We start from the raw sequence: 23,447 nt of genomic DNA, 5'->3' as shown, positions 1-23,447 counted from the left end.
GGAGTTGATTCTCCCAGTCTGTCACAAGTTCCTATACACCTGGTATCACCTGCAGTATTCCTAGCCACACCAGCTATTAGAGCGCTACGTCCCACTAGGTGAAAACACACAGGGTTTCGTCTAAGCATCCTTTTGCATTTGTTCAATGCAAAATAATGGAAAACACTTTAATGCCTTCTCTTTCAATACCAACCGATATAAATACATATTTTCCCAAGGTGGGCCACATGGGATAAAAACAACCTGTTAATTATTTTGGGTACCTTCAAGAGGTATTACCCCGAAAGAGTCCACAAGTCAAGTCGGCCTATTGAAGAAAATCTAAGTTATTATTGCTAAGTCAGCTTAAGTGGAAATGGCGCCTAACTCACTCCTGGTTTGTATAAATAGAAGAGAGACTCTTCTCTTTTTCACACATTCAATGCATATTCACTGGAAAATCAAGGAGGAGATTCGCTATTATTCTAAAAGGTTCGCTACTACGTCAAATTACTGTACTCTGCTAATCTGGGCATAATTCTTGAGTGTTGTTCTTGCACTGTTGTACTTGGAATATCATTAAAAAGGTTTTGTTGGGTTTTTCTCCCTTGAGTAGAAAGGCTTCCCAGGATAAAATATTGTGTTCACTATTCTATATCTGCTTACTATTTATATCTGATCTTAAAAATAACATGGTATCAGAGCAAGTTTAAGAAAACTGATCAGATTTGACTAAGCATAATTCTGAGTTAAGTGGAAAACAGTTCTTTAGAACAGTTACTCGGAAAAGAAGATGGTGACCAATGTCAAAGTAGAAGATAGGCTTGATGGGGTCTCCAACTTCAACTCTTGGAAGTCTAGAGTACTCATTGTTCTAAAAGAGAATGATCTTCTAGAATTTGTAGAAGTTGATATATCTAAGCCAATAGAAGACTTAAAGAAAATCCAATGGAAGAAAAATGGTACAAAGGCTAGAAAGATCATGATAGACTCCGTAAAGGATCACCTAGTACCAATCATCTCCAAGATGAAGACAGCTAAAGAAACGTTTGATGCATTAAAAGGACTATATGAGATAAATAATATCAGCAGAGCCCTCGCTCTAAGACAACAACTCCATCATATAAAATTGACTAAAGGAGACTCAAATGCTTCATTCTTTATAAAGATCTCTGATCTGAGAGATCAGTTGAGCACTATTGGGGATACAATTGCAAATAGAGATCTTGCTATGTTGGCTCTCAATGGTCTTCCCAATCTTGGGAACCATTCATTCATAGCATCAGTGGGAGATCCAAGTTGCCAAAGTTTGATCGTCTACGAGCTGATTGTATTCAGGAGGAAGCTAGACTGGCAGCAAGAGGAAATGGGCGAAGCTCCCATAATGAAGAAAGTCAAGTTCTTACTGTACATGCTACTAGAGAAAAGGGAAAAGGAAAAAGAGGAAAAAGAGGCACCTTCAAGAGAAATAAAGACAGATTTTGTTCTAGAATCAAGAAAGAAGGATCTTTCTAATATTCAATGCTACTAGTGTGACAAGTTTGGCCACTATGCTCGAGACTGTAAATTAAAGTTAAAACAGCATGTCTCTACTGCCGACATTAATGAAGAGACACCTTAGAAAAAGTCAAGACACTCAAAAGACGATTCAGAATATAGTGTTCTAGTAGACGACATTAATGTAATGTGGTGCTTCACATCACATTACAGGCCACAAAGAGCATCTTACAGACTTAGTAGAGAAAGAGTCTAAAATGCAAGTTATAATTGGCGATGATGCTAGATATGTTGTGAAGGGAGCTGGGGTCACCTCCTTCTAGCTAGACTCTAGTATCCCTCTACAATTGAGTGATGTATTGTTTGTACCAGGAATCTAAGGGAACCTTGTTTCCATTTCAGCCTTGGAAGACAAAGGCTACAAGGTTGCCTTCTCTAAAGGAAAGGTTCTTGCATGGCCCAAGAACTCTAGCATAAGTTCAGCACGTGTGATTGGTCCGGCAGGAGAACCTATACAGATTGACAATACGACCAGTTCAAGTATTATTACATGACTCTGTTAGCTTGAATGAGCTATGGCATAGGAGACTTACTTACATTATAGAGCTCTTCCCACTCTAGGGAAGATGGTTACTGGTCTTTCGAAGCTCAGTATAGAGCATGACGACATCTGCAAAGGATGCCTACTTGGTAAAAATACCAAGAGTTCCTTCCGAAGCAATGATAGTAGATCCAAGGGGCTCATAGATCTTATCCATTTAGATTTATGTGGACCAATGTCTATGGCATCACTAAGTGGATTCTGGTATTATGTGACTTTCATAGATGATTATTCTCGGAAGACTTGGATTTACTTCTTAAAATCCAAGGAGTCTGAGGAAGTCCTTGATAGATTCTGAGAATTCAAGGCACAAGTTGAGAACTTGACCGAGAAAAAGATTAAGGTTCTAAGATTAGATAATGGAGGGGAATACACTTCCGGAGGATTCTGGAATTTCTGCATTCAGGCAAGGATCAAGAGGGAGTTATGTGTTCCGTACAACCCTCAGCATAATGGAGTTGCCAAGAGAAAGAACAGATCTATAGTAAAAGTAGCTAAGGCTATGATTCATGATCAGAGTTTGTAGAATTTCCTATGGGCAAAAGCCTCCAGGACCGTAGTATATGTTCAAAACAGAAGTCCTCATTGGATATTGGGGAACATGACTCCAGAGGTGTGAAGCCTGAGGTTAGTCACTTAAGGATATTTGGTTGTCCTATGTACATACATGTACCCAAGGAAAAGAGATCAAAACTGGACCTTTCGCGCAAGGGTACATTTGTGGGCTATAGTGAGTCTTCAAAGGCCTACAGAATATAAATCCCAAGGCAGAAGCAGATTGAAAATAGTCAAGATGTCTACTTTGAAAAGGAGGTATCCTTCAGGAGATCTAAAGGATCTCACATGGAGATGGACAGTGAGGAGCAGGAAGCTCCAAAGGATATGGATTCATCCCCCGATTATACTCCAGCCATTCAAAAGGAGTCCGATGAGCCTGCTGAGACTATTGACCCAATTGATCCAGTTGATCCTATAGAACCAACTGATGGGCCTTAGATATTGTCGTCGGTCGGAAGAGGCCCATGTGGGCTCAACAGACCATCCACGAGGCAGAAAGATATGCAGCTCCCCGAGGCACTTTCAGGGAAAGCAAGAGACCTCCGAAGTTCCCAAGTTATGTGGCATTAATAAGCCACATCATTGATTCTGAATCGTCCAGTTATGAGGGGGCAACTAGCCAACAGGTATGGAGAGATGCGATGACGGAAGAGTATTAGCCCATCATTAAAAATGTATGTGATGTTGTTCCGAGACCTAAAGGGAAGTTAGTGGTGACTTCCAAATGGATCTACAAAATCAAGCATGCAGTTGATGGCAACATTGAGAAACACAAGGCAAGATTTGTGGCTAGAGGATTCTCTTAGAAGGAGGGAATAGACTATGAGGAGACATTTGCTCCAGTTGCTCGATACACTTCCATCAGGTTGATTATTGCTATTGCCTCTACCATGGGCTAGAAGTTACATCAAATGGATGTAAAGACTGCATTTCTCAATGGTGTGATTGAGGAAGAAGTGTATATTGAGCAACCAAACGGCTTTGTGATTCATGGGAAGGAGTCCCATGTGTGTAGATTGAAGAAGGCCTTGCACGGACTTAAGCAAGCACCTCATGCATCGCACGAAAGGATTGATAGATACTTGGTGATTTTGGGTTTCACCAAGAGTGATGCAGATTCCAACCTTTATTTCAAAATTGTTGATGGTGAGGCCTTGATCCTAGTTCTTTATGTTGATGATTTATTTCTTACTGGAGCATAGAAGCTCATTGTCCAGCGTAAGCGGGAGTTAGCCTCTGAATTTGAAATGAAGGACCTTGGCCTTATGCATTACTTCCTGGGACTACAAGTATGGCAAAGACCTAATGAGATCTTCCTAAGTCAAGGGAAGTACATTGTAGATATACTGAGAAGATATGGGATGATGGATTGTAAGTCCATGGCTACACCAATGGAGACAAATCTGAAGAAGTTGAGTGACTCAGCTTCTGATTCAGATTTGGTAGATCCCACCATGTATAGAAAATTGATCGGGTCATTGATGTATCTAATCAATACTAGACCAGATATTTGTTTTGCAATGAGTGCTCTCAGCCAGTTCATGTGTGAACCGAGACAGATACATTTGGTTGCAAAAAAGCATGTACTAAGATACGTGCATGGCACTATGGGATATGGCTTGAGATATGCCTCCAGTGGGGACCTATTGTGACCTAATTCACACATCACCCCATCACAGATGGGCACCCCCAGTTTTTCGCTTTTTAGGGTTTTGTCTGAGCTCTGTAGTTTCATAAGTCCATCATGTATGAGTGGTGTCAAAGGGCGTAGAAGGTCTGAAGGACGAGGATCGCAATTGCTTTGGATCATTTCTGACAACTTTCTATTTTTAGGAATTTCTGCTTTTTTCTACTTTTTTTAAAGTGGAATCTAGGTTTTGTTCCTCGGGTCATTTGGTCAGTGCCCATTTTGTCAGAAATTGAAAATCTTGTCTCTAAGTATAAAAAGCAAGGCTTTGAAATTTTATTTTTTTTCAAAGATTAGGGTTTTGTTCTTTTGGCCATATTATCACTACCCATGTCTTCAAATTCGAGAAATTTTGCTTCTGAGTATAAAAAGAAAGGGTTTACCCTTTTTGCTTTTTTCTGAGAATAGGGTTTTGATCTCCATGCCAAATTATTACTACCCGTGTTCTCAGAATTGAAAAATTATGTCTTTAAGGGTAAAAAGCAAAATGCAAACCCTAATTAGGGTTTTGTTCCAAAAGATCAGCCATATGATTAGTGCCCATGTTCTCAGATTTAGAAAATTAGGTCTACAAGAGTAAAAAGCAAAGTGGAAACCCTTATTAGGGTTTCGTTCCAGAAGAACCAGTATGACATGAACATTGTTGATCAAGTATAAAGTCAGAGATGGATATTGCAAATGTGAAGAAGGGGTTGTCCAGATAAAGTTCACCTAAGTTAGAAGCTCAAAAGCATGAGAGAGAATGGCTAATGATGTGCCAAGTCTGCCAAGACTCAAGTCAAACATGGCACATGAAGCATAAACTCCGCCCAAGTATGTTGATGAAGAATGGCGAAGGCATGATAAAGAATGTCCAATGAAGTTCAAAGTCCACCAAGGCATAAGGAAGTTGTCCAAATAAAAATGTCTAACACTTGGTAAACTCCTACCAAGGGTTAACGAACTCATGGCATTGGTGAATCAAACTTCTACCAGAGGTTAAGCTCATTCACACATAAGGATGTCTAAAAGTCTTCAAGGTCCGCCTCATGATCAAGCAAAAATGTCCAACACTTGGTAAACTCCTACTAATGGTTAATTAACTCTTGGCAAGAGTCAGTTAAACTCCTACTTGAGGTCAAGCAAAATCAAGTTGAAAGTGAGCTAAGGCATGTAAATGTGAAGGAAGATAGGAAGATGATTGTCCAAGATTGCCCAAGGCGTGGATAAAGCATGAGCACATGGCAAAGTCCTTGCCAAATCCACCAAAACATGTCCAAGGATATGCAAACTCTGCCTTGCCTAGTAATCATCCAAGTTCAAGTTGGCATACACATCAATAAGCTCCTAAAATTCGCCAATAGCTAATAAAGCTAATAAAACAAATTCGCTTGGAAATGGAATTAAAAAAATGATGACATGGCACTTTAAAATTCTCTTAACAAAGGGGAAGATGGCAAAATGGATAAAGCTTGATGACATGTCATTTGAAGGCAAAGATAAAACTTCTTCAAGTTCGCATTCTAGAAGAAAAGCAATAAAGCTTTCCCAAACTCGCATTCTAGAAGAAAGCAAAGGGATGGAAGAAAGTAAATAAAGCCTTCTAAAATTCGCATATAATGAAGAAGCTTCCAAAAAAAGAAAGGGAATAAAACAAAGAAAGCTTTCCCAAGTTCGCCTTCTAGAATAAAACAAATTAATCTTTCCTAAAGTTCGAATAAAGATGGAAGCTTCTAGAGACGCCAAGGAGGTATAAACATGTATTCACTTCATTAAGGACTTCCTTTTCAAACGATCCAAATCTGCTCAAGAGGAAAGCTAAGCAAGGTTCGCAGAATTTAGAGGGCAAAGTATAAAGAACTGGCAGCTAAAATTCGCTCAAGGCATGAAGAGAGATGTTTAAGCTTGTGTGAAAGCCAAGCAAGATTGTCCAAACTCTGTCCAAGTCTGTCACAAACAGCAATCAAAACAAGAGGATGAGTTCGCTAAAAAGATCAGAAAAGTAATCCCAGCACATGGAAAGACGATATGAAAAAATTTGATCAGAATGTGGGATCAGATTCATGAAAGACAGAGACAGCAAAGTTCGCATGGAGATAAGAAACAAAACATTCCAAGGGTTTGAAAGAAGCAATCAATAAATTTGACATGTCTAAGACTTATCCAAGTGTGCCATAATCAGCGAGATTGAAGATGGCAAACTGAGGGTTTGCTGAATACAAAGACAAAGCAATGAAACTCACATGTTCCAAGTTCCCTTTCATAAAAGAGCATATCTTGATCATCTTTAAGTTCGCCTTGGAAGGAAAAGATTATCCAAGTCTGCCATAAAGAAAGCAAAAAACAACTTGTCCAATGGACTGAGAACTCCGCCTTGCCAAGCATTCAAGCATAACAATCAATCCAAAGTTTGACATCTGTCCTATAAAACATGGCATAACATGATCCAAGTTTGCCTAGGGCTGGACAATAAACATGACACAAGATGAAACCTGCTAAGCAAGCATAAGGATGACATGAATTCTTCCAAGTTCCCATATAAACAAGATAAAGGATAAAAGCAAGACAAATTGTCTGATCATATTCCAAATCCGCCAAAGACAAGAAGGCTCATTAAGACATGCAAGACATGTGACCGTCCAAACTTTTCCAAACTGCCAAACACAAGAGGAGATGATTGTCCAAGAACATTCCAAGTCCAAGGACAAACATAAAATGACAAAGCATAAAGACTGAAACAAATTCCTTCCAAGACAAACCCTAATGCAAGACATAAAGATGTCAAGACACCTTCAAACTTCTGGTTTAAGACAACCTAAAAGAAAGAAAGCATAAATTGGCAAGCAAAATCCCAAGACATAAGACAAAATTGGAAAATGAATTGTCCAAACCCTTGTCCAAGCAAGTTGATCAAACTCAGACATTCCAATTATCCGGGCATAAATGGAATATGTGAAGATGCTTGATGAAAGATGAAAATTTGCTCATTAATCATACATGAAGACAATTAATTTGCCATGCCAGGAAGATAAATTTTTATCAAAGTCCACATGAAATCAGACCAGCAAGTGGGAAAATCAATTTGTCACATGAATTTTTTTCCAAAAATTAAGATTTATTATTTTCAAGAAATTAAATTTCAACATAGAAAATTTTCAAAATTCAAGAAAATTCAATTTGAAAGAAAGTTCTAGAAGATTCATTAGCTAAGGATGGAAATTTGAGAGAAAAATAAAACTTTCCATTTTGTAAAGATTTAAAACAAAAAAAATAAATAAATAATTAAAATAAATAAATAAATAATTAAAAAAAAAAAAAAATACTTCTAAGTTAAGAATCCTAGACTCTATATATTTTCAACCAATTCATTTTCACAATTCATTATTCACGTTGAGAATTCGGGGAGCAACTGAGAAGAAGTTTTCTCTCAAGTTTGTGAATTTTTTATTTTCAAGAGAAATTTTTCAAGAAGTGAAAATCTTCCAGGTATTAGAGGTCAAGAAATTAAGTGCTTTCTTTGATTTTAAGACAGATTTTCAAAGTTGAAGGTAAATTTCAATCACAAAGAGGACCCAAAAATATGAATTTGACTGAATTTTATTACCTTTTTGTCTTATTTTCCTCAATTTTATCAATTTCTTGGCCAAACCCTTCACTTTCAGTCTACTTTTTCGCAGAAATTTAACCTTTTAACAGGCTGAAAGTGAAATTTTCAAAACAGAGGATTAAAAATCAGAATTAAAATCTGAAAATAACATTAAGTTTTCATGTGTTTTCAGGTGGATGACCAAAGCACCAATGAAGTTCGCCAGCAAGGGAGTGTAGTTGAAATCCAAGGTCAAATCAAAATGGAAAAACATCACAGACACTAACCTTGGACATGTGGATATAGAAGAATTCAGAAAGAGAATGTATGGGCACAATGGACACATCCTAACACCCATTGCTTGCAAGATGATGTGAAATGGAATCGTCTAGGCAGCTGGATTCCCACCAGCCAAGGAGTGTGTTGAGCTGATAATTGAATGTGCTTTGCACTATAACGCACAATCAAGAGAGATAATTGCACCAGATGGCAGAGTCTTGGCTAATCTTTCAGAATTGTCCATTTAAGAGACATTTGGCATACCAAGCCATAGTAAGACTGTTGGCATATGATGAAGCGGTGACAATATATGTTGTCATTGATGTCAATAGGTGAACCGGTATGAACTGGTATGAAGACTGGAAGCGGCTATAGTCAATCAGGATGGAGTGGACCGGTGTTGGGGTTCACTAAGTGTGACTACCGGTTGGTTGTCTCTGTTCAGCTCTAGGGTTTCCGGTTTGGCTTATGCGGTGCAACCGATGACATTCTGTGATGAGTTAGTTAAGAGATAAGGATGAGATCGTGGTGCCATGTCAGTTATGTGCATGTGAAGGATTTCCTTGAGGATCTTGCACATGAAGATCAAATGTGTTGAATGTCTACCTCAAGAATGCACGATGTTCTGAGCGGTGTATGAAGAGCGCGTGATGGGTTACTGATTTCCAGATGAGGTGAAGATTGGATGATGCAGAATGACTTGAGATCTGTTTTAGATCGCTACATTCTATGCAATGGATTTAACGGTCAGGATTGAACCGCTTGTAATTGTAAACCTAAAATGTTTAGGGTTTAGGGTTTATGCTTACGACCTAATTATTGTCTATAAGGTTGATGATGTTTGTTATTGTTGGTGTTGGCAAATGATGTGTTTGTGTGTTGAGATACTTGCCAAACCAGAGTGTGGAATCTGCAAAGTGTGATTGCAGAGGAAAGGAGCTGAAAAGGATCTGTCTTAGCAAGTAGTGTTGTTATCAGATCAAAGCTTTACCTGTTGACTTCTAACCATTTCAACAGAAGGAAAATCCATTGACCGGGTAGCTTTAATAGGCTTGTTGCAAATCCTCTAACCAGGTGACTCAAGTTCATTGGGTTCTTTAAATCTTTTAGCGAGGTAACCTTTAACAAGGTTTCAACCTTTAACAGGGTTTATAGCCATCCCTTAACCGGGTGATCTCTAACAGGATCGGTTCCTAACAAAACCTTATTGTAAAGTCTTTAACCGGACTAGGCTCCTAACAAAGCAGACTTCAAAAGAGTTCAAAACAAGCTTGTGGGTATTCATCCCCACAGTAGTTTTTCCCATTTGGGTTTTTACGTGAAAAATTTGTGTGTTATGGGTTGTGAGTTTTCATGTGATGATTGAGTAGTTTTTGATTAAAGTTGAATATGCATGCAGTGCTAAATGATTGTGGTATTGTTGATACAACTCATGCTTGATTATATCAGGAAGTAGTCATCAAGATTTAGGATTTGTTAAATGTTGTCTGAAGTATCTGTGTTTAACCGGTATACCCATGGTTAAGTTCAGTGGTGAAGACAACCAGTCAGCATTGTTTTAATATGAGAAAGTTTTTGTCTGTACTGATTCACCCCCCCCCCCCTTCTCAGTACCAGTTAGGGTATTATTTGTTCATCATTATTCATCAAAGACCACGTACAAGACTAAGGAGCAAACCAAGACAGTCTATGATAGTCAGTCTGAACTCTGTGGTGCAAATGTTAACAAGTCTTGGTTAGAGAAGAAAAGATCTCAGGGGAAAGTGCCAAAGCATCTGTTGTGTCCTTACTTCAAGGAAGAATATGGTGATATCATCCTGCTACTGAACAGAATAATGGGCAGTCTTTAAGGTGCACCATTCCACACATGGATGTATTATTTCATAGATGAAATCACCTCAGGAACCAAGTTATTCAATTAGTCCCGCATAATCAGCAACAACCTTCATGAACAGTTGATAAACTTGGAGAGAACGAAGACATTTTACATGAGTTCTTACATAATCTATCTACTGGCTGCAACTTATAGATATTCAGGACTGATTTGCAAAGGCACAGTGGGAGATGGTGAGAATGAATTCCGGTCATATGATTATTATCCTCAGCTGCAACTCAAGGAGAAAAGTCATTTCAAATGGGTGAATGATGCATTCATCATGTATATCACAAGAACATTGCAAGGAGGAACTCATAAGAGACTTTCTCCTGAATAAAAAAGTCTAATCAGCAAGTACGGATCCTAGTTTATCCAGTTTCCAAAGTTCACTTATATCAGAATCCAAGGTTTCAATGGTTGTTACATCCCACTTGTGCCCTAGTTGTTAATATGTAGTGTTTACGACATGATATATGTTTGCCCTAGTGTATTTATGCTAAACTTGCAAGATGTTTAACGTACCCTAGCTTTCATGTTTAATTTGAATGAATGTGCCCTAGTTTTCATGTTTAAATGGAATGAATGTGCCCTAGTTTTTCATGCTTTAAATTGAATGAATATGCTCAGATGTTCATGCTTATTTGAATGATGTCAACTATGCTTATAATGATGATTTGATGAATCTTAATTGGTAAATTGATGACTGCTCAGTTAACGTTATGACATGATGTTTTACCTTTGTTAATGAATTATGAAATGTCAGAATAGGACAAAGATTTTGATCTAACTAATTTAATTGGCCAAGTGTGTGCAAGAGATCGTCGTCCTCCGCGAAGGGAGGGAAAGTATCATTAGGTCGGGAGGTAAAGTGAAGAAAGAACTCAGGCCTTCTGAAACTCTAACCCTGAGCCAGGTAGACTTATGATTGACCTTGTCAAACCTTGTTGGTCATCGCGTCAAGTAACCCTAGATGGTTCGTGCAGAGATTTTAGGGTTCATAACCCCAGGTTTTTGTTTGCGTTTTGGGGTAACTCATTATTATTTTAAGGAATTTTTAATTAATTATTATTTAAATTCTGCAGAGGCTCATGTTTAGTCATGTAAATATATGTATATATATCAATATATACATCTTATACATAGCATGAGTATGAGAGTACGTACACCAACAGTATACGTACCCCCATAGGCATGCATACATAAGGCGTATATATTCATATAGATAAATATATGAATATGTTTTACACAATTCTAGCATAAAGGGTAAAGTTAAATTTATATATATATATATATATATATATATATATATATATATATATATATATATATATATATATATATATATATATATATATATATATATATATATATATATATATATACCTTGGGTCAAATTCCTTTTGGTAATATTGCTAAGTGAAGCGTATTGGCATGGCAAGATGTAAAATAAACATTTTACTCTTCTCCTTAGCGCAAGGCACATTGTTTAAAATATTCTTATTTTTATGAGCAAAGAGATGATATATTTTATCAACTTTGGCAAGGTTAGGGGATGTGTAAAAGAACATAATGCCTTGGTTATTAAAAAGACATATATCGAATTAAAAAAAAATTAAAAAACGTAAGGCATATGAACAATTAAAAACATCAATCTATGTTTAATCCAAATATATTAATGCATGCTATATACCATGCCTTGCATTTTATCGGGCAAAAAAAATGAAGTTTGTATGTGTTGTGACGTTTTCACACATCGCCCCATTGCAAATGGGGACCCCTGCTTTTTGCTTTCTAGGGTTTGTTTTTTAGGTCTTTTGGGGTTTTGTCAATTAGCCTTTGCATTTTGAGTGTCGCCCAGGAGATCAATAGGATAGCAAGTCCTGCTTGAGTGAAGTCCTGATCCTGAAATTTGGCTAAGTCTAAAAGTCCTGATCCTGAAATTTTGGCTAAGTCTGGAATGTCCTGATCCTGAAATTTGACTAAGTCTGGAAACTGAAAAACCTCCAAAAACTAGATTTTGCAATATAACTCCTGGAGGTCTGAAACCACTCTCAAACATCCTGAAAGTATATATGGAATATAACTTAAAGTATAAGCACTTATACTTAAATGTTATATTCCATAAAAATTATCCTGATAGAGAGTTCAAAAAGTCAAATTTCGCCCCTGTCCTTCACTGAGGATCCAGAGCGAAAAGCGCTCCTGTCCCTCTCCAAGGGTCCAAGGCAAAGCGCTCCTGTCCCTCACCAAGGGACCAGGGCGAAAAGGCTTATTGGAGTCATTCCTGGCCTTGTTTGGTCAAATTGAAACATCAAAGGCATGGTGAAGGACGAAATGAACATGATAGAGCATCCAAACTTGATTGAAGACGATGAAATGACGGAGTTTTTGTCTAGAAAGGTAAAAGTGCTCCTATCCCTCTCCAAGGGACCAGAGCGATTTTCTTTATATGCACAATTTTAGACCTTTCTTGGACATTAACTTTTATTCATAGCGTGAAGTAAGATGATATCTTCCCTAGCAAAGGAATTTCGAGATGAAAAATGAGGCAATTTGGCCTAGAAAGCAAAAAGCGCTCATGTCCCTCACTGAAGGACCGGAGCTTGAATTTCAAATTTGCACTATCTTTGCAAGATTAAAGTAATTTTATGATTTGAAGAGACCAAAGAAAACATGATTAGCCCATTGAAGATAATTTGGAAAGCTAGCAAAGGACGGATAAGCTTGAATTTACAAAAAGCGCTCCTGTCCCTCACCAAGGGACTAGGGCAAAAAACATATTATCTAGCTTTTCTCTCCAAATTTGGACAAATCTAGGCCAAGGCAAGTTTGAAATGATGTTTAAAATGCTTAGAGGTGGAATTGAGATGCAAGAGTTGCAAAATTTGATGACAATTGGCAAAAGTGCTCCTGTCCCTCTCCAAGAGACCAAGGCGAAATCTCCAAATATGCCCATTTACCTTACATTCTGAGATGCTATTTTTGTTTCCAAGGCTCAAGAAGGAGTGGGGAAAGATGTTCTACGCCTTGAGGGTAATTTGAAGTTGATGTGATCAAGAATTTGTGCAATGGACTCAAAAGCGCTCCTGTCCCTCACTGAAGGACCAGGGCGATTTTTACAAAATCAACAATTTCCCTCCAAGATCACGCTAAGGCAAGGTTGTGCAAGATGGGAAGGATCTTCTAAAGCATGGTGAACAAAGATTTGACTTCGAAATTTGAGAATCCTAGCCTAAAATACAAAAAGTGCTCCTGTCCCTCTCCAAGGGACCAGGGCGAAAATCCTTGGAACACTCATTTTGCCTTGCAAAAACGAGTTAGGCATGCATGGAACAAGTGAAGGAGATCATTGCTTACTCCACAACGAGAATTGGCAATTAAAAGATGAAGGATTGAGGACAAAAGTGAAAAGGCACTCCTGTCCCTCACCCAGGGTCCAGGGCAAAAATGTCCTAAGTCACTTCCCTTCTTAAAATCAAGTGAATTAAACTCAAAACTCCAGTTGAAAATGCCATTTTAAATGCCTAGATGAAGTTTTGAACGTGAAAATGAGGAATGCAAGGCCTAGATTGAGAAAAGCGCTCCTGTCCCTCTCCAAGGGACCAGAGCGAAGTTATTGGCATTCTTTATTTTTGCCATATCCCAACGTTGATATCCTCCAAATCGCATTATATGCCAAAATTACCAACTTCAAAATATTTGAAAAAATTAATTAGATTGGCATTTAACAAGGGCGCATTGGTATTTAATAATTAATTTTGAGCCTTAGAAAATCGATTTTTTAATTATTAAGGCATTTAAAATTAATTTTTATTAAATTAAAATTAAAAGACGGAGCGCTTGAGGTATCATTTTTATTATTTTATCAAGTCGGCCTCTCCTTTTTGCAATTTTATTTATTTTCTTAGCCTTTTGTTGGCAAGTCGGCCTCATGGTTGAAGAGGGTGAGCGCTCTATAAGAGAGGAGTGTTGTGGACAAATGCCAATCATTCATTCATTGTTTTAAAATGCAAATTGGAGGAGCAAATTGGAGAGGTGAATTTCTTGCTAGATTGGAGGATAATTTCCAGATTTTGGAAGGTATTTGAAGGCGAATTTCCAGATTTTGGAGAAGCTAGTGGAAGGTGAAGCTCTTTTGAAGGCTAAAGGAGGCGTACTTCATCCAAGGGAGGGCTATAAATCTTGCCCAACAAAATCCGGTCCTCTTCCTTCATTTTTCAAGGTTTTGTACTTAGATACTCAAAGGAAGGTATGAAGAATCATTTTTGAAGTTCTTATTCAAGACTTATTGTGATCCCATTGCAATTTTGAAGATCCAAATTCCATTCGTGATTAATTTGAAAATGTATAATTCTTGATTTATCATCACTTTTTTCAAATTAATATCTTAAGTTTTACCTTTGAAAGGTCTTAAATTTCATGCTTTAAGGTGATGCTCAAAAGACTAACTTTAATATTTTGTGTAGGCATCAAATGGAGATCCCGGAGTTGGAAAATCAAGCCAGATCAAGGATGACCTCCTCCAGTCTAGCATCGACAAGGATGGACTTCTTTGGACTAACGTCATCAGGATAAGGGCGACCTCTTCCAATCCAGCATTCCAAGGCGAGGTACATCATCATCCTGCAAATCAAGGACACAAGAAGTCAGAACAAAGGGTTCGTTGAAGAAGCAGATAGTTTCAGAAGAGTTAATTAAAGCGAGATTCTCAGCATCATCAAATTGAATATCTACCAAGTTGCAAGTGTCGGACGAGGTGGCATCCCAGTCATCACTCCTCCAGTCAGATTGGTCCACCTCCGCATGTCCAGATTCAATGTACCTAACTCATGGAAGGTGGCACAAACTTTTATGTACCTACCCCGGCTATCCATTGGTCGGATTTTCCAGAGAAGACATGTGTCCTAAGGATATAATTTTACAATTGGTCAAGCATTAAATGTTATGTAATGGTTGTAACAAACCCTAATTAGGGTTTTCATTATTGAATCTTGGCCATTGATCTCAAATTGATCTCAGCCATCGAATTGTATTATGGGCACTATATAAGCCCCGACTCTTCATTTTGTAAAGGCAATAAGTTGGAAGCAGTTAATAGAATAGAGTTAGTGAATAGAGAGTAGTTAGAAGGTGATTAGAATAGCAATTAGAATAGAGTAGAGAGAGAAGGCAAAGATTGTTGCCAAGATGTTGTAAGAGACTTGTAACTTCATTGAAGAAATGGTGAAATTCATGGGTCGATTCGACAATTTGCATGGTCTTTATACTTCTCATATTTGATTTCATGTTATTAGATGAATGGGAGAAATGTGCTTGATTAATGGTGGAATTCGTATATCCATACTACTAGCAGTTTGTTGATTGCAGACTTGCCTTGTGTAGTCAACTGGAATCATTCAGCTTAAGCTTAACTTCAATTGCCACTTCTTCATTGATATGCATCAACCTGATGGTGTCTATGCCTGCAGTGATGATTTGAACATCATAAAGTTTTCCTTCGAAGATCGCACTAACCTTGTGGAGATGGTCCTGCGATGTCAAAACAAGACTTAGTTAGAATTCCATCAAAGATCATTCATTGCTCTTACATTCTTAGTGTTAAGATTAGATCCTTTACTCGCCCTCGTTCTTTTTTCCTTTTTTTTCAAATCTAAGGCAGTAAAATCCTGTGTTCCAGCAATATTCAAAGCAAATCAAAAGTTCAGTCATCAAGTGTAAGTCCTCTTGTGATTCCAGCAAATCACATCATACCACAGAGAGCTTATCCACACGTAGAGACCCTACATACAAGAACCTTGAAGTCACCCTGATTGATCCTTTTTGCGATATCTTCAGCATTCAGAGGCTTTACTCAAGAGAGGATAAGGTACCCTCAGGTATTTTATTCTGTGTTTGATAGTGTACAAAATACACGTCAACAGTATGTTAAAAAAAAAAACGCATGGAAGATAATATTTCATATGCCGAAATATGAAGGAGAAACTCTCAGGCATTTGGCGTGACTACCTTATCTTTGCCATCACGCAAGAGCATGAAAATGGCGTGGGGCAAGGAAGAGAGAATTCTTGTGACTCCTTGAGCAGATTTGGAGAAACACCCGGTATTAGGGCAACGGATGGAAGAAAAATATGTTTTGGGGAATACAAAAGCGAAGTTGGGAAAAGAACGATGCATTCTTACTTTGGTAGCCACGAGAAAGAGGGTTTTTGCTCTACGAAATTGGTTTACTTCTTGTGTTTTCTGAGAATAAGGGTTTTGCAGTAAGGAACGACTTTGGGAAAGCATTCTTCAAAGAGTTTCTTCTTCTAAAAACATATAAGGTCATGTATTATTTCAAAACCCAGTTAGTGGTATTTGTTCTATTTATTCATTTAGAATCGAATGTTTTTTATTCAATTTGTGTGCAATTACAGAAATGTTTATGTCTGAGCATTACGTAGTGATTGGGTATTGTTGACGTGTATTTTGTATAAAATCATACACAGAATAAAATACCCAAGGGTACCTTATCCTCTCTTGAATAAAATCTCTAACTGCTGAAGATATCGCAAGAAGGATCAGTTAGGGTGACTTCAATGTTCTTTTAAGTAGGGTCTCTACGTGTGGACAAGCACCAGTGGTCGTTGTGATTGTTGTTTCATCAAGGGGTCTTACGCCAAATCCAAACTGCAGGAACAGGGTTTCTGATACTAACAAGCTCTCAAAAAAAAAAAAAAAAAAAAAATCAAAAGAGTAGGGCTTGCAAGAGATAAAGTCTAATCTAATCCTAAGAATGACTCAATGTGGACGAGACTTGGCAAGATTCTACCAACTTCAATATTGCCATAAAGTAACAACTCAATTGAAATTGATGCGATCTTCTAAGGTAACAAATGATTTTTCAATTCATCAAGGATCATAAACACTACCACAAAGGCACATGTCCAAGATACAACAATGATTGAAAGTTTAAGTGATTCAAGTTGATCCAGTTGACCACGCAAGGCGTTCCTACAATCAGCAAGAAGCTAGTGGTTTGGAAAGTGAACCTCACCGACGATCAAGTCCAACACTTTGTCCTTCAAATTAAAACACTATTTTGATTGAGAATGATTCAAGAAAACGAACAACCATGAAGATAACCACAAGAATTGCAATAAAACACCATAACTTCAATACTTTATTGATCTCAAAGCCATCATGAACAACAATTGTTTGAAATTCCTTCTTCAAAGCTCAATCTTGCTACAAAATACTTACTTCTATCAAATTGCTAATCTCTAATCACTAATGCTGGTATCTAATCTCTAGTTTCTCCCACTTCTTCTTCATCAATGATCTGGGCTAGGAAGACATCTGTGTTGGTTAGGAAATCCATTATGTGCTTGTCGTCTTCGAAAACTTGAAAATTGGTGATGTTATCCGGGACCGAAGGGACTGATGTTAATTCTATTGTGAACTTCTTCAATCCGTCCATCGCTAATGGTATCAAAGAGCTAGCGGCTTGCGCAAGGGAATTAGCCACTTGATTTTGATGCCTATATATAGAATTGATGTTGAAGGCCTCAAAACTTTCAATGAGGTCCCAGACTCGGTTCCGGTATCTGGTCAATCTTTTGTCATGGCAAACATATTGCTTCCTGATTTGCCTTATAGCTATTTCTGAGTCTCCATACACTTGTAGTATTTTTGCCTTCCTTTTGATAGCTAACAATAACCCATGAATCAAAGATTCATATTCAGCTACGCTGTTGGTGCAAGGAAATTGTAGTCTGTGAGCGGCAAGGTAGGTTTCTCCTGTCGGGCTAATTAATTCGTAACCGGCTCCAGATCCTTGTTTGGACTTAGACCCATTGAACCTTAATGTCCATATTGCATTTTCTAGATCTTCCGTCTCTTGGTCTCTTTGACTTTCGGTTGATGCGTCGGATAGAGTTTCATCTTCTGAAGAGCTTTCCACCTCTGAATCTTGAACTTCTTCTATAATCAACGTCTGCGGGGCTCTTTTGTATACCTGTTCTAATGCGGTCTGACATAAAGCACAAGATAGTTCTGAATGGACGGCATTATGTATTCTACACCAATTTGGAAGGAGCAGATCTCGAACTGACGCCAAGTTACCAAGTTGCACACTTTGTTGTATGTTTCTATGTACAAACCTTCGGAAATTTTCAAACATTCCATCATCTTCTTGGTCGGATCCTTGATCACTTTCGACGACAATTTCTGTAGATTCTATCACTTCTTGCTGGTCGTCTTTATCCTGTATGTTTTGTATCATCAGGACCTCACCTACTTTAGGCTTGTATGTCCCTAAATCCGATTCTAAGAACAGGACTTCATTGTCTTCCCCATACTCGGTTATCATAAGTCTCAATCTAGGAGTGCTGTCGATTTTGATTTGATTTGGGACTCCTCTCCATGGTAGCCACATATGTGCGAAATCAGTTGACACATATCCATTCAATTTTCGTGACCAATCTCTACTCAGGAGCATCCCATATGAATCTGGAATATCTACTACTGATATGTCTATGAAGTTTTGAACCCTCGGGTCCGCGGCTAATTGCATGTGGATGTTGTTCAACTCGCCCATGACTGGGACTTCTGTCTTGTCTAGCTAAGTGACCTTTCTTTTGGTAGGAGCGGGAGTTATACCTAGCCTTTGACAGACAGCCAGGGGCATCACGTTGCTGGAAGCTCCTGAATCATAGAGGCAATTGTGTAATAGTTTCCCAAAAATTCTGACTAACAGCAGGAACGGGGCTGGTTCATCTTTTCCATGGGAAAGAGCTGACGAATCCCCACTGTGTTCTTGATGTTTCACTTCATTGACCTTTGGATTGTTGTCTTTTACTAGACCCTCTTCTTTTGAGTGATCGGTCTTGTTTGGAGATTTTCCTTTCTTGACCATATCTTTCTTAATGGCAACTTCCTTTTCTGGAAGAATCTGGCTAGTGGTGAGGCCTTCTTTGATAGTATGTTGAGTTTTCTTAGTCTCACCCCTTTTGAGTAACACCTTTCCTTCCAACATATCTTCCCTTTTGGCTGGGAAGGTTATGGTCTGGACCATGCATTCGTCTTGTTCAGATTGCCCTTCGTTATCGGCTTTTTCTTGGGTAACATTGATGGTAGCTTGAGCTTTGTTGGCCGGGTCCTAAACATTTGACCTTACTGTACTAGATTCACTCAAACTGTTGATCACTGCATCTTTGATTTCTGAAACTTTGAGCAACTCATAGAGTGGTAGGCTAACTTTAACTTTCTTGAGTTCTTCTAGCACTAACGTGGCCAATCTTTTCACATCATTGCCCACGAGGGGTGCAATATTCCTTTGTCTATAGCCTTGCGTAACTTGTGGATATTCTGGATTGTTGCTGGCTTGTGGATCTGGAGGAGTAGAGAAATTGTTCGGAGGGATCGATGTAGTTAGGGGTTCTTGATTTCTCTGACTTCTATGATAAACCCTTTGGTTCACACCTCCCAAAGATTGGTGGAATACCTCTTTTATTCCCTCGACTAGGACACTGTTGTTCAAAGGTGGAAAATAATATTCTGAGTCTTCAACGGGTCCATTTGCAGATGCAGGTGGGAACTGGGACCCTGGGGGTACCATTGGTCCATTAGCAGATTCTGGTGGAAATCTCCCATTTTGTGCTTGATTATCTTCTTCTTGTGAATATCCATAACTTTCCACAATCATGGCTTGATCATATCGTGTAGTTGGGACCATTTCATATCCAGTTGTTGGTGGATTTTCAGGTGGATCAGTGCTACGCATTTCCTGCTGGAATATGTCGGCTACGATTTTGAATTCAGGACATTGCGACTCAGAATGTTGGTTCGTATTGTGGAGTCTACTCCAACTGGACAAGGCCGCCTCTGCTAGAAACACTTTACTGGTAGAATGATTTTCTTGGTTCTGAGAATTTGGTGGGTTATCTAGTGGCGTCACCACATTTCCATTATTGGGAGCCGTATTCCATGGTCTCTTCTGAAAGCCTTGGTTATTACTTCCTTGATAATTATTCCTAAAACCTTGGTTGTTATTTCCTTGGAAATTTTGATTGTTCGCATGTTGGCCGTGGTTGGCCCTTTGCATATTTTGGAGTTGATTATTTTGGTTCCTTAAATGAGTTACTTCGGTTGACAGTTTCTTGACTTGTTCAATCAACTCTTTCATTTCGTCCTTTTCTTCCTGTGTTCTTGACGAGTTTGTTGCATTTTGCAGATACACAGGTTGTGCTGGTGGAGCTTGTGAAATTGGAACTCCATGATGAAGGACCAACTGACTTGTTGGCTGCACGCTCGGATATGTTGCTTGTGGAATCGGATTCATAACTGGAGTCTGGTTAGCCAATGCCATTCCCACCGTTTGCATTTGATTTGGAGCTGTGACAGGTCCCATGTGTAGTAGTGGCCCTGTAATATTCTGTCCCATGTGCTTGCTAACTTCAATAGCCTTCGCGTATGCTGCGTTTAGATCATTTGGGATAGGATGCGTCCTTACAAACATAGCAGTGAGATGATCTAAAGCCCCATAGTAGATTTCCCTTGGGTCCGCAATGAGATAAGGATGCCGTAACATCATGTATGCGCGGTGAAACCTGTTGTTAAAGGAAGTGATTGGTTCATGTTCTCTCCTTCGGACCTCAACAAATTGTCTATACAACTCAGCTGGTGTGGTTGGTATACCAAACTTAGCAATAAATGCATCCTTCATGGCGTCCCAAGTCATGATTGACCCTATAGGCAAATGAATGAACCAAAAGTACGCTTCTTCTCCCAATGAGTAGGGAAAAAGCCTACATGCTACATCTCCATATTCGATTTGTCTGTTGCAAAGATGATCCTCGAACATCTTGATATGATCCTCTACTGTACAATTGAAATCGCTGACATTGAATTTTGAACAAAAGTGTTCTGGATTCTTAGGCATATCATGATAGACCGCAAATTCCAACGGTGATGGATTGTTGATTAGCCAAGTTGCGCCATTAAGTGCATGAGCAGGAGGAGGAGGAGGAGGAGGAGCATGGTGTGCCATCGTACTCTTCGAGGCTTGGAGGTTTGTCGAGGGGCTTGATGAATTAGCCTGGCCTTTTGTTTGAGAAATTGCTTGGATACTGGCTTGAATCGCCTCTTGTACTTGTTCTTGAAGAGACGGAGCTTGTGATGACTCAGGGGATTCCTCCAATCTTAGTTCAAATTCCTTGGGAGTATCTTCTCTTTTGACTCGCTTCACCTTTGAAGTAAACTGAAGCTCACTTAGATTCTTGATGCCTGGTGTTGACCTTAATAGTCTTTGATGTTTCTCGGGCGAGAAAGAACCAATGCGATCCAGCGTGAAGTCTTGCGAAGATTATTGTAGGTTCCTTTGATTGCGAAGCTCTCTAGCTGCGACTCTTCGGTGTTCTTCAGCCCTATCTTCTTCTTGTTCCAAGATGATTCTCACTCTGTTATACTCAGCTTCACCTCTCCTTACGTTCCACGCTAAGTGATTCAACCCTGAAACGATATCTTCTTGAATGTCGCCTATCTGCAAATTAGGTTGCACTACTTGATTCAACCCTTCATGTGGCAACACCATCGTGATCCATGATCATGCTTGAAATGTGCTCTTCCTTTTTTTTTGGTAAATTTTCCGGATAGTACTGTTCCTTCGGATTACTTGGTTCAAAAAGAGCCCTCCTTCTAGCGCCAATTTTGTTGACGTGTATTTTGTACACAATCATACACAGAATAAAATACCCAAGGGTACCTTATCCTCTCTTGAATAAAATCTCTAACTGCTGAAGATATCGCAAGAAGGATCAGTTAGGGTGACTTCAATGTTCTTTTAAGTAGGGTCTCTACGTGTGGACAAGCACCAGTGGTCGTTGTGATTGCTGTTTCATCAAGGGGTCTTACGCCAAATCCGAACTGCAGGAACAGGGTTTCCTAATACTAACAAGCTCTCAAAAAAAAAAATCAAAAGAGTAGGGCTTGCAAGAGATAAAGTCTAATCTAATCCTAAGAATGACTCAATGTGGACGAGGCTTGGCAAGATTCTACCAACTTCAATATTGCCATAAAGTAACAACTCAATTGAAATTGATGCGATCTTCTAAGGTAACAAATGATTTTTCAATTCATCAAGGATCATAAACACTACCACGAAGGCACATGTCTAAGATACAACAATGATTGAAAGTTTAAGTGATTCAAGTTGATCCAGTTGACCACGCAAGGCGTTCCTACAATCAGCAAGAAGCTAGTGGTTTGGAAAGTGAACCTCACCGACGATCAAGTCCAACACTTTGTCCTTCAAATTAAAACACTATCTTGATTGAGAATGATTCAAGAAAACGAACAACCATGAAGATAACCACGAGAATTGCAATAAAACACCATAACTTCAATATTTTATTGATCTCAAAGCCATCATGAACAACAATTGTTTGAAATTCCTTCTTCAAAGCTCAATCTTGCTACAAAATACTTACTTCTATCAAATTGCTAATCTCTAATCACTAATGCTGGTATCTAATCTCTAGTTTCTCGTTTTAAAATGAAAAGAAATGAGGGTATATATAGCATCCTCAATTACAATGAACGGTCCAGATCAAAATAAGATCAATGGCCAAGATTATGACACCTAAACCCTAATTAGGGTTTATTACAAATAGCCCCCTTTTTACTGAACAATATTAAATGCATAGCCAAATATTAAATTTGGCACGAAAATCTAGGAGACATAGACCAATGACAATTAAGGTGCCACATCATCTATAACAACCTCTCATCTAGAATCCTATTTCCTTTCCAATGCTCTTTTTTAGCATATGCAATGAATCTAGACACGATTCCTTCGATCTCAGCAATTGGAATCTCGGGAAGATTCTTCATTCGTTCTTCTAAGTGGATGACCTGATCGAAAGCCCTGAGAAGAGCAGCGTCCCATTCAGGTTCAAGTTCCTTGGTCTTCTCAATCAGGAGCATGGTAGCAAACATTTGGTCCCGTTGCTCATTTGTAATAATATTCTCATCTTTGCAAAAGATGACCTTGACTCTATCTTCTAATTCCTGCAAATCCACATCTGTCTCAACTTCGATCCTCCTGCCAAGAATAGTACGTAGTACCTCAAACACTCTGTCCTGGATCGGGTGGATAACCTCCTCAACATGATTGCATCTAGTACTAATGTCCTCGAAGAGAACTTCCTTCATCTGGAGTAAAGTCGACCACTGAAGTAAACTATGAGGTCCTCCATCCATTATCTTTTCTTGCACTAGGACCTTCCTTGATGTTTGCCTGATTACTTGCAAGACAGGAATGATAACATCTTTAGTATGAGCAAAGGCAGCTACAGTTATCATTAGGTTATGGATGACCTCAAGAACCTGAATAGCTCGGTGAATGGTCTGCATCATCCTTGTTGCAAAT

At 38.7% G+C, this 23,447-nt stretch overlaps 2 protein-coding genes across 4 annotated transcripts in view; one reads left to right on the top strand and one right to left on the bottom strand.

Annotated features, from left to right (window-relative positions):
• The window catches only part of LOC131051017 (pentatricopeptide repeat-containing protein At1g52620), an 81,483-nt gene that overhangs the window by 23,041 nt on the left and 34,995 nt on the right, over positions 1-23,447 (bottom strand). The gene's annotated exons all lie outside the window — the stretch shown is intronic.
• Positions 773-1,510, top strand: LOC131876659 (uncharacterized). Its single transcript, XM_059222102.1, has one exon. It carries the CDS (start codon positions 773-775, stop codon positions 1,508-1,510), a length of 738 nt encoding a protein of 245 aa, XP_059078085.1.

Source organism: Cryptomeria japonica, chromosome 6, assembly GCF_030272615.1.
Source record: "Cryptomeria japonica chromosome 6, Sugi_1.0, whole genome shotgun sequence".
NCBI classification, from domain to species: domain Eukaryota; kingdom Viridiplantae; phylum Streptophyta; class Pinopsida; order Cupressales; family Cupressaceae; genus Cryptomeria; species Cryptomeria japonica.
The sequence above is the reverse complement of the archived record's forward strand: the minus strand, read 5'-3'. Positions and strand labels throughout refer to the sequence as shown.

Coding starts and splice junctions, on each gene's coding strand:
- LOC131876659 (XM_059222102.1), top strand. CDS start 773: ATGGTGACCAATGTCAAAGTAGAAGATAGGCTTGATGGGGTCTCCAAC.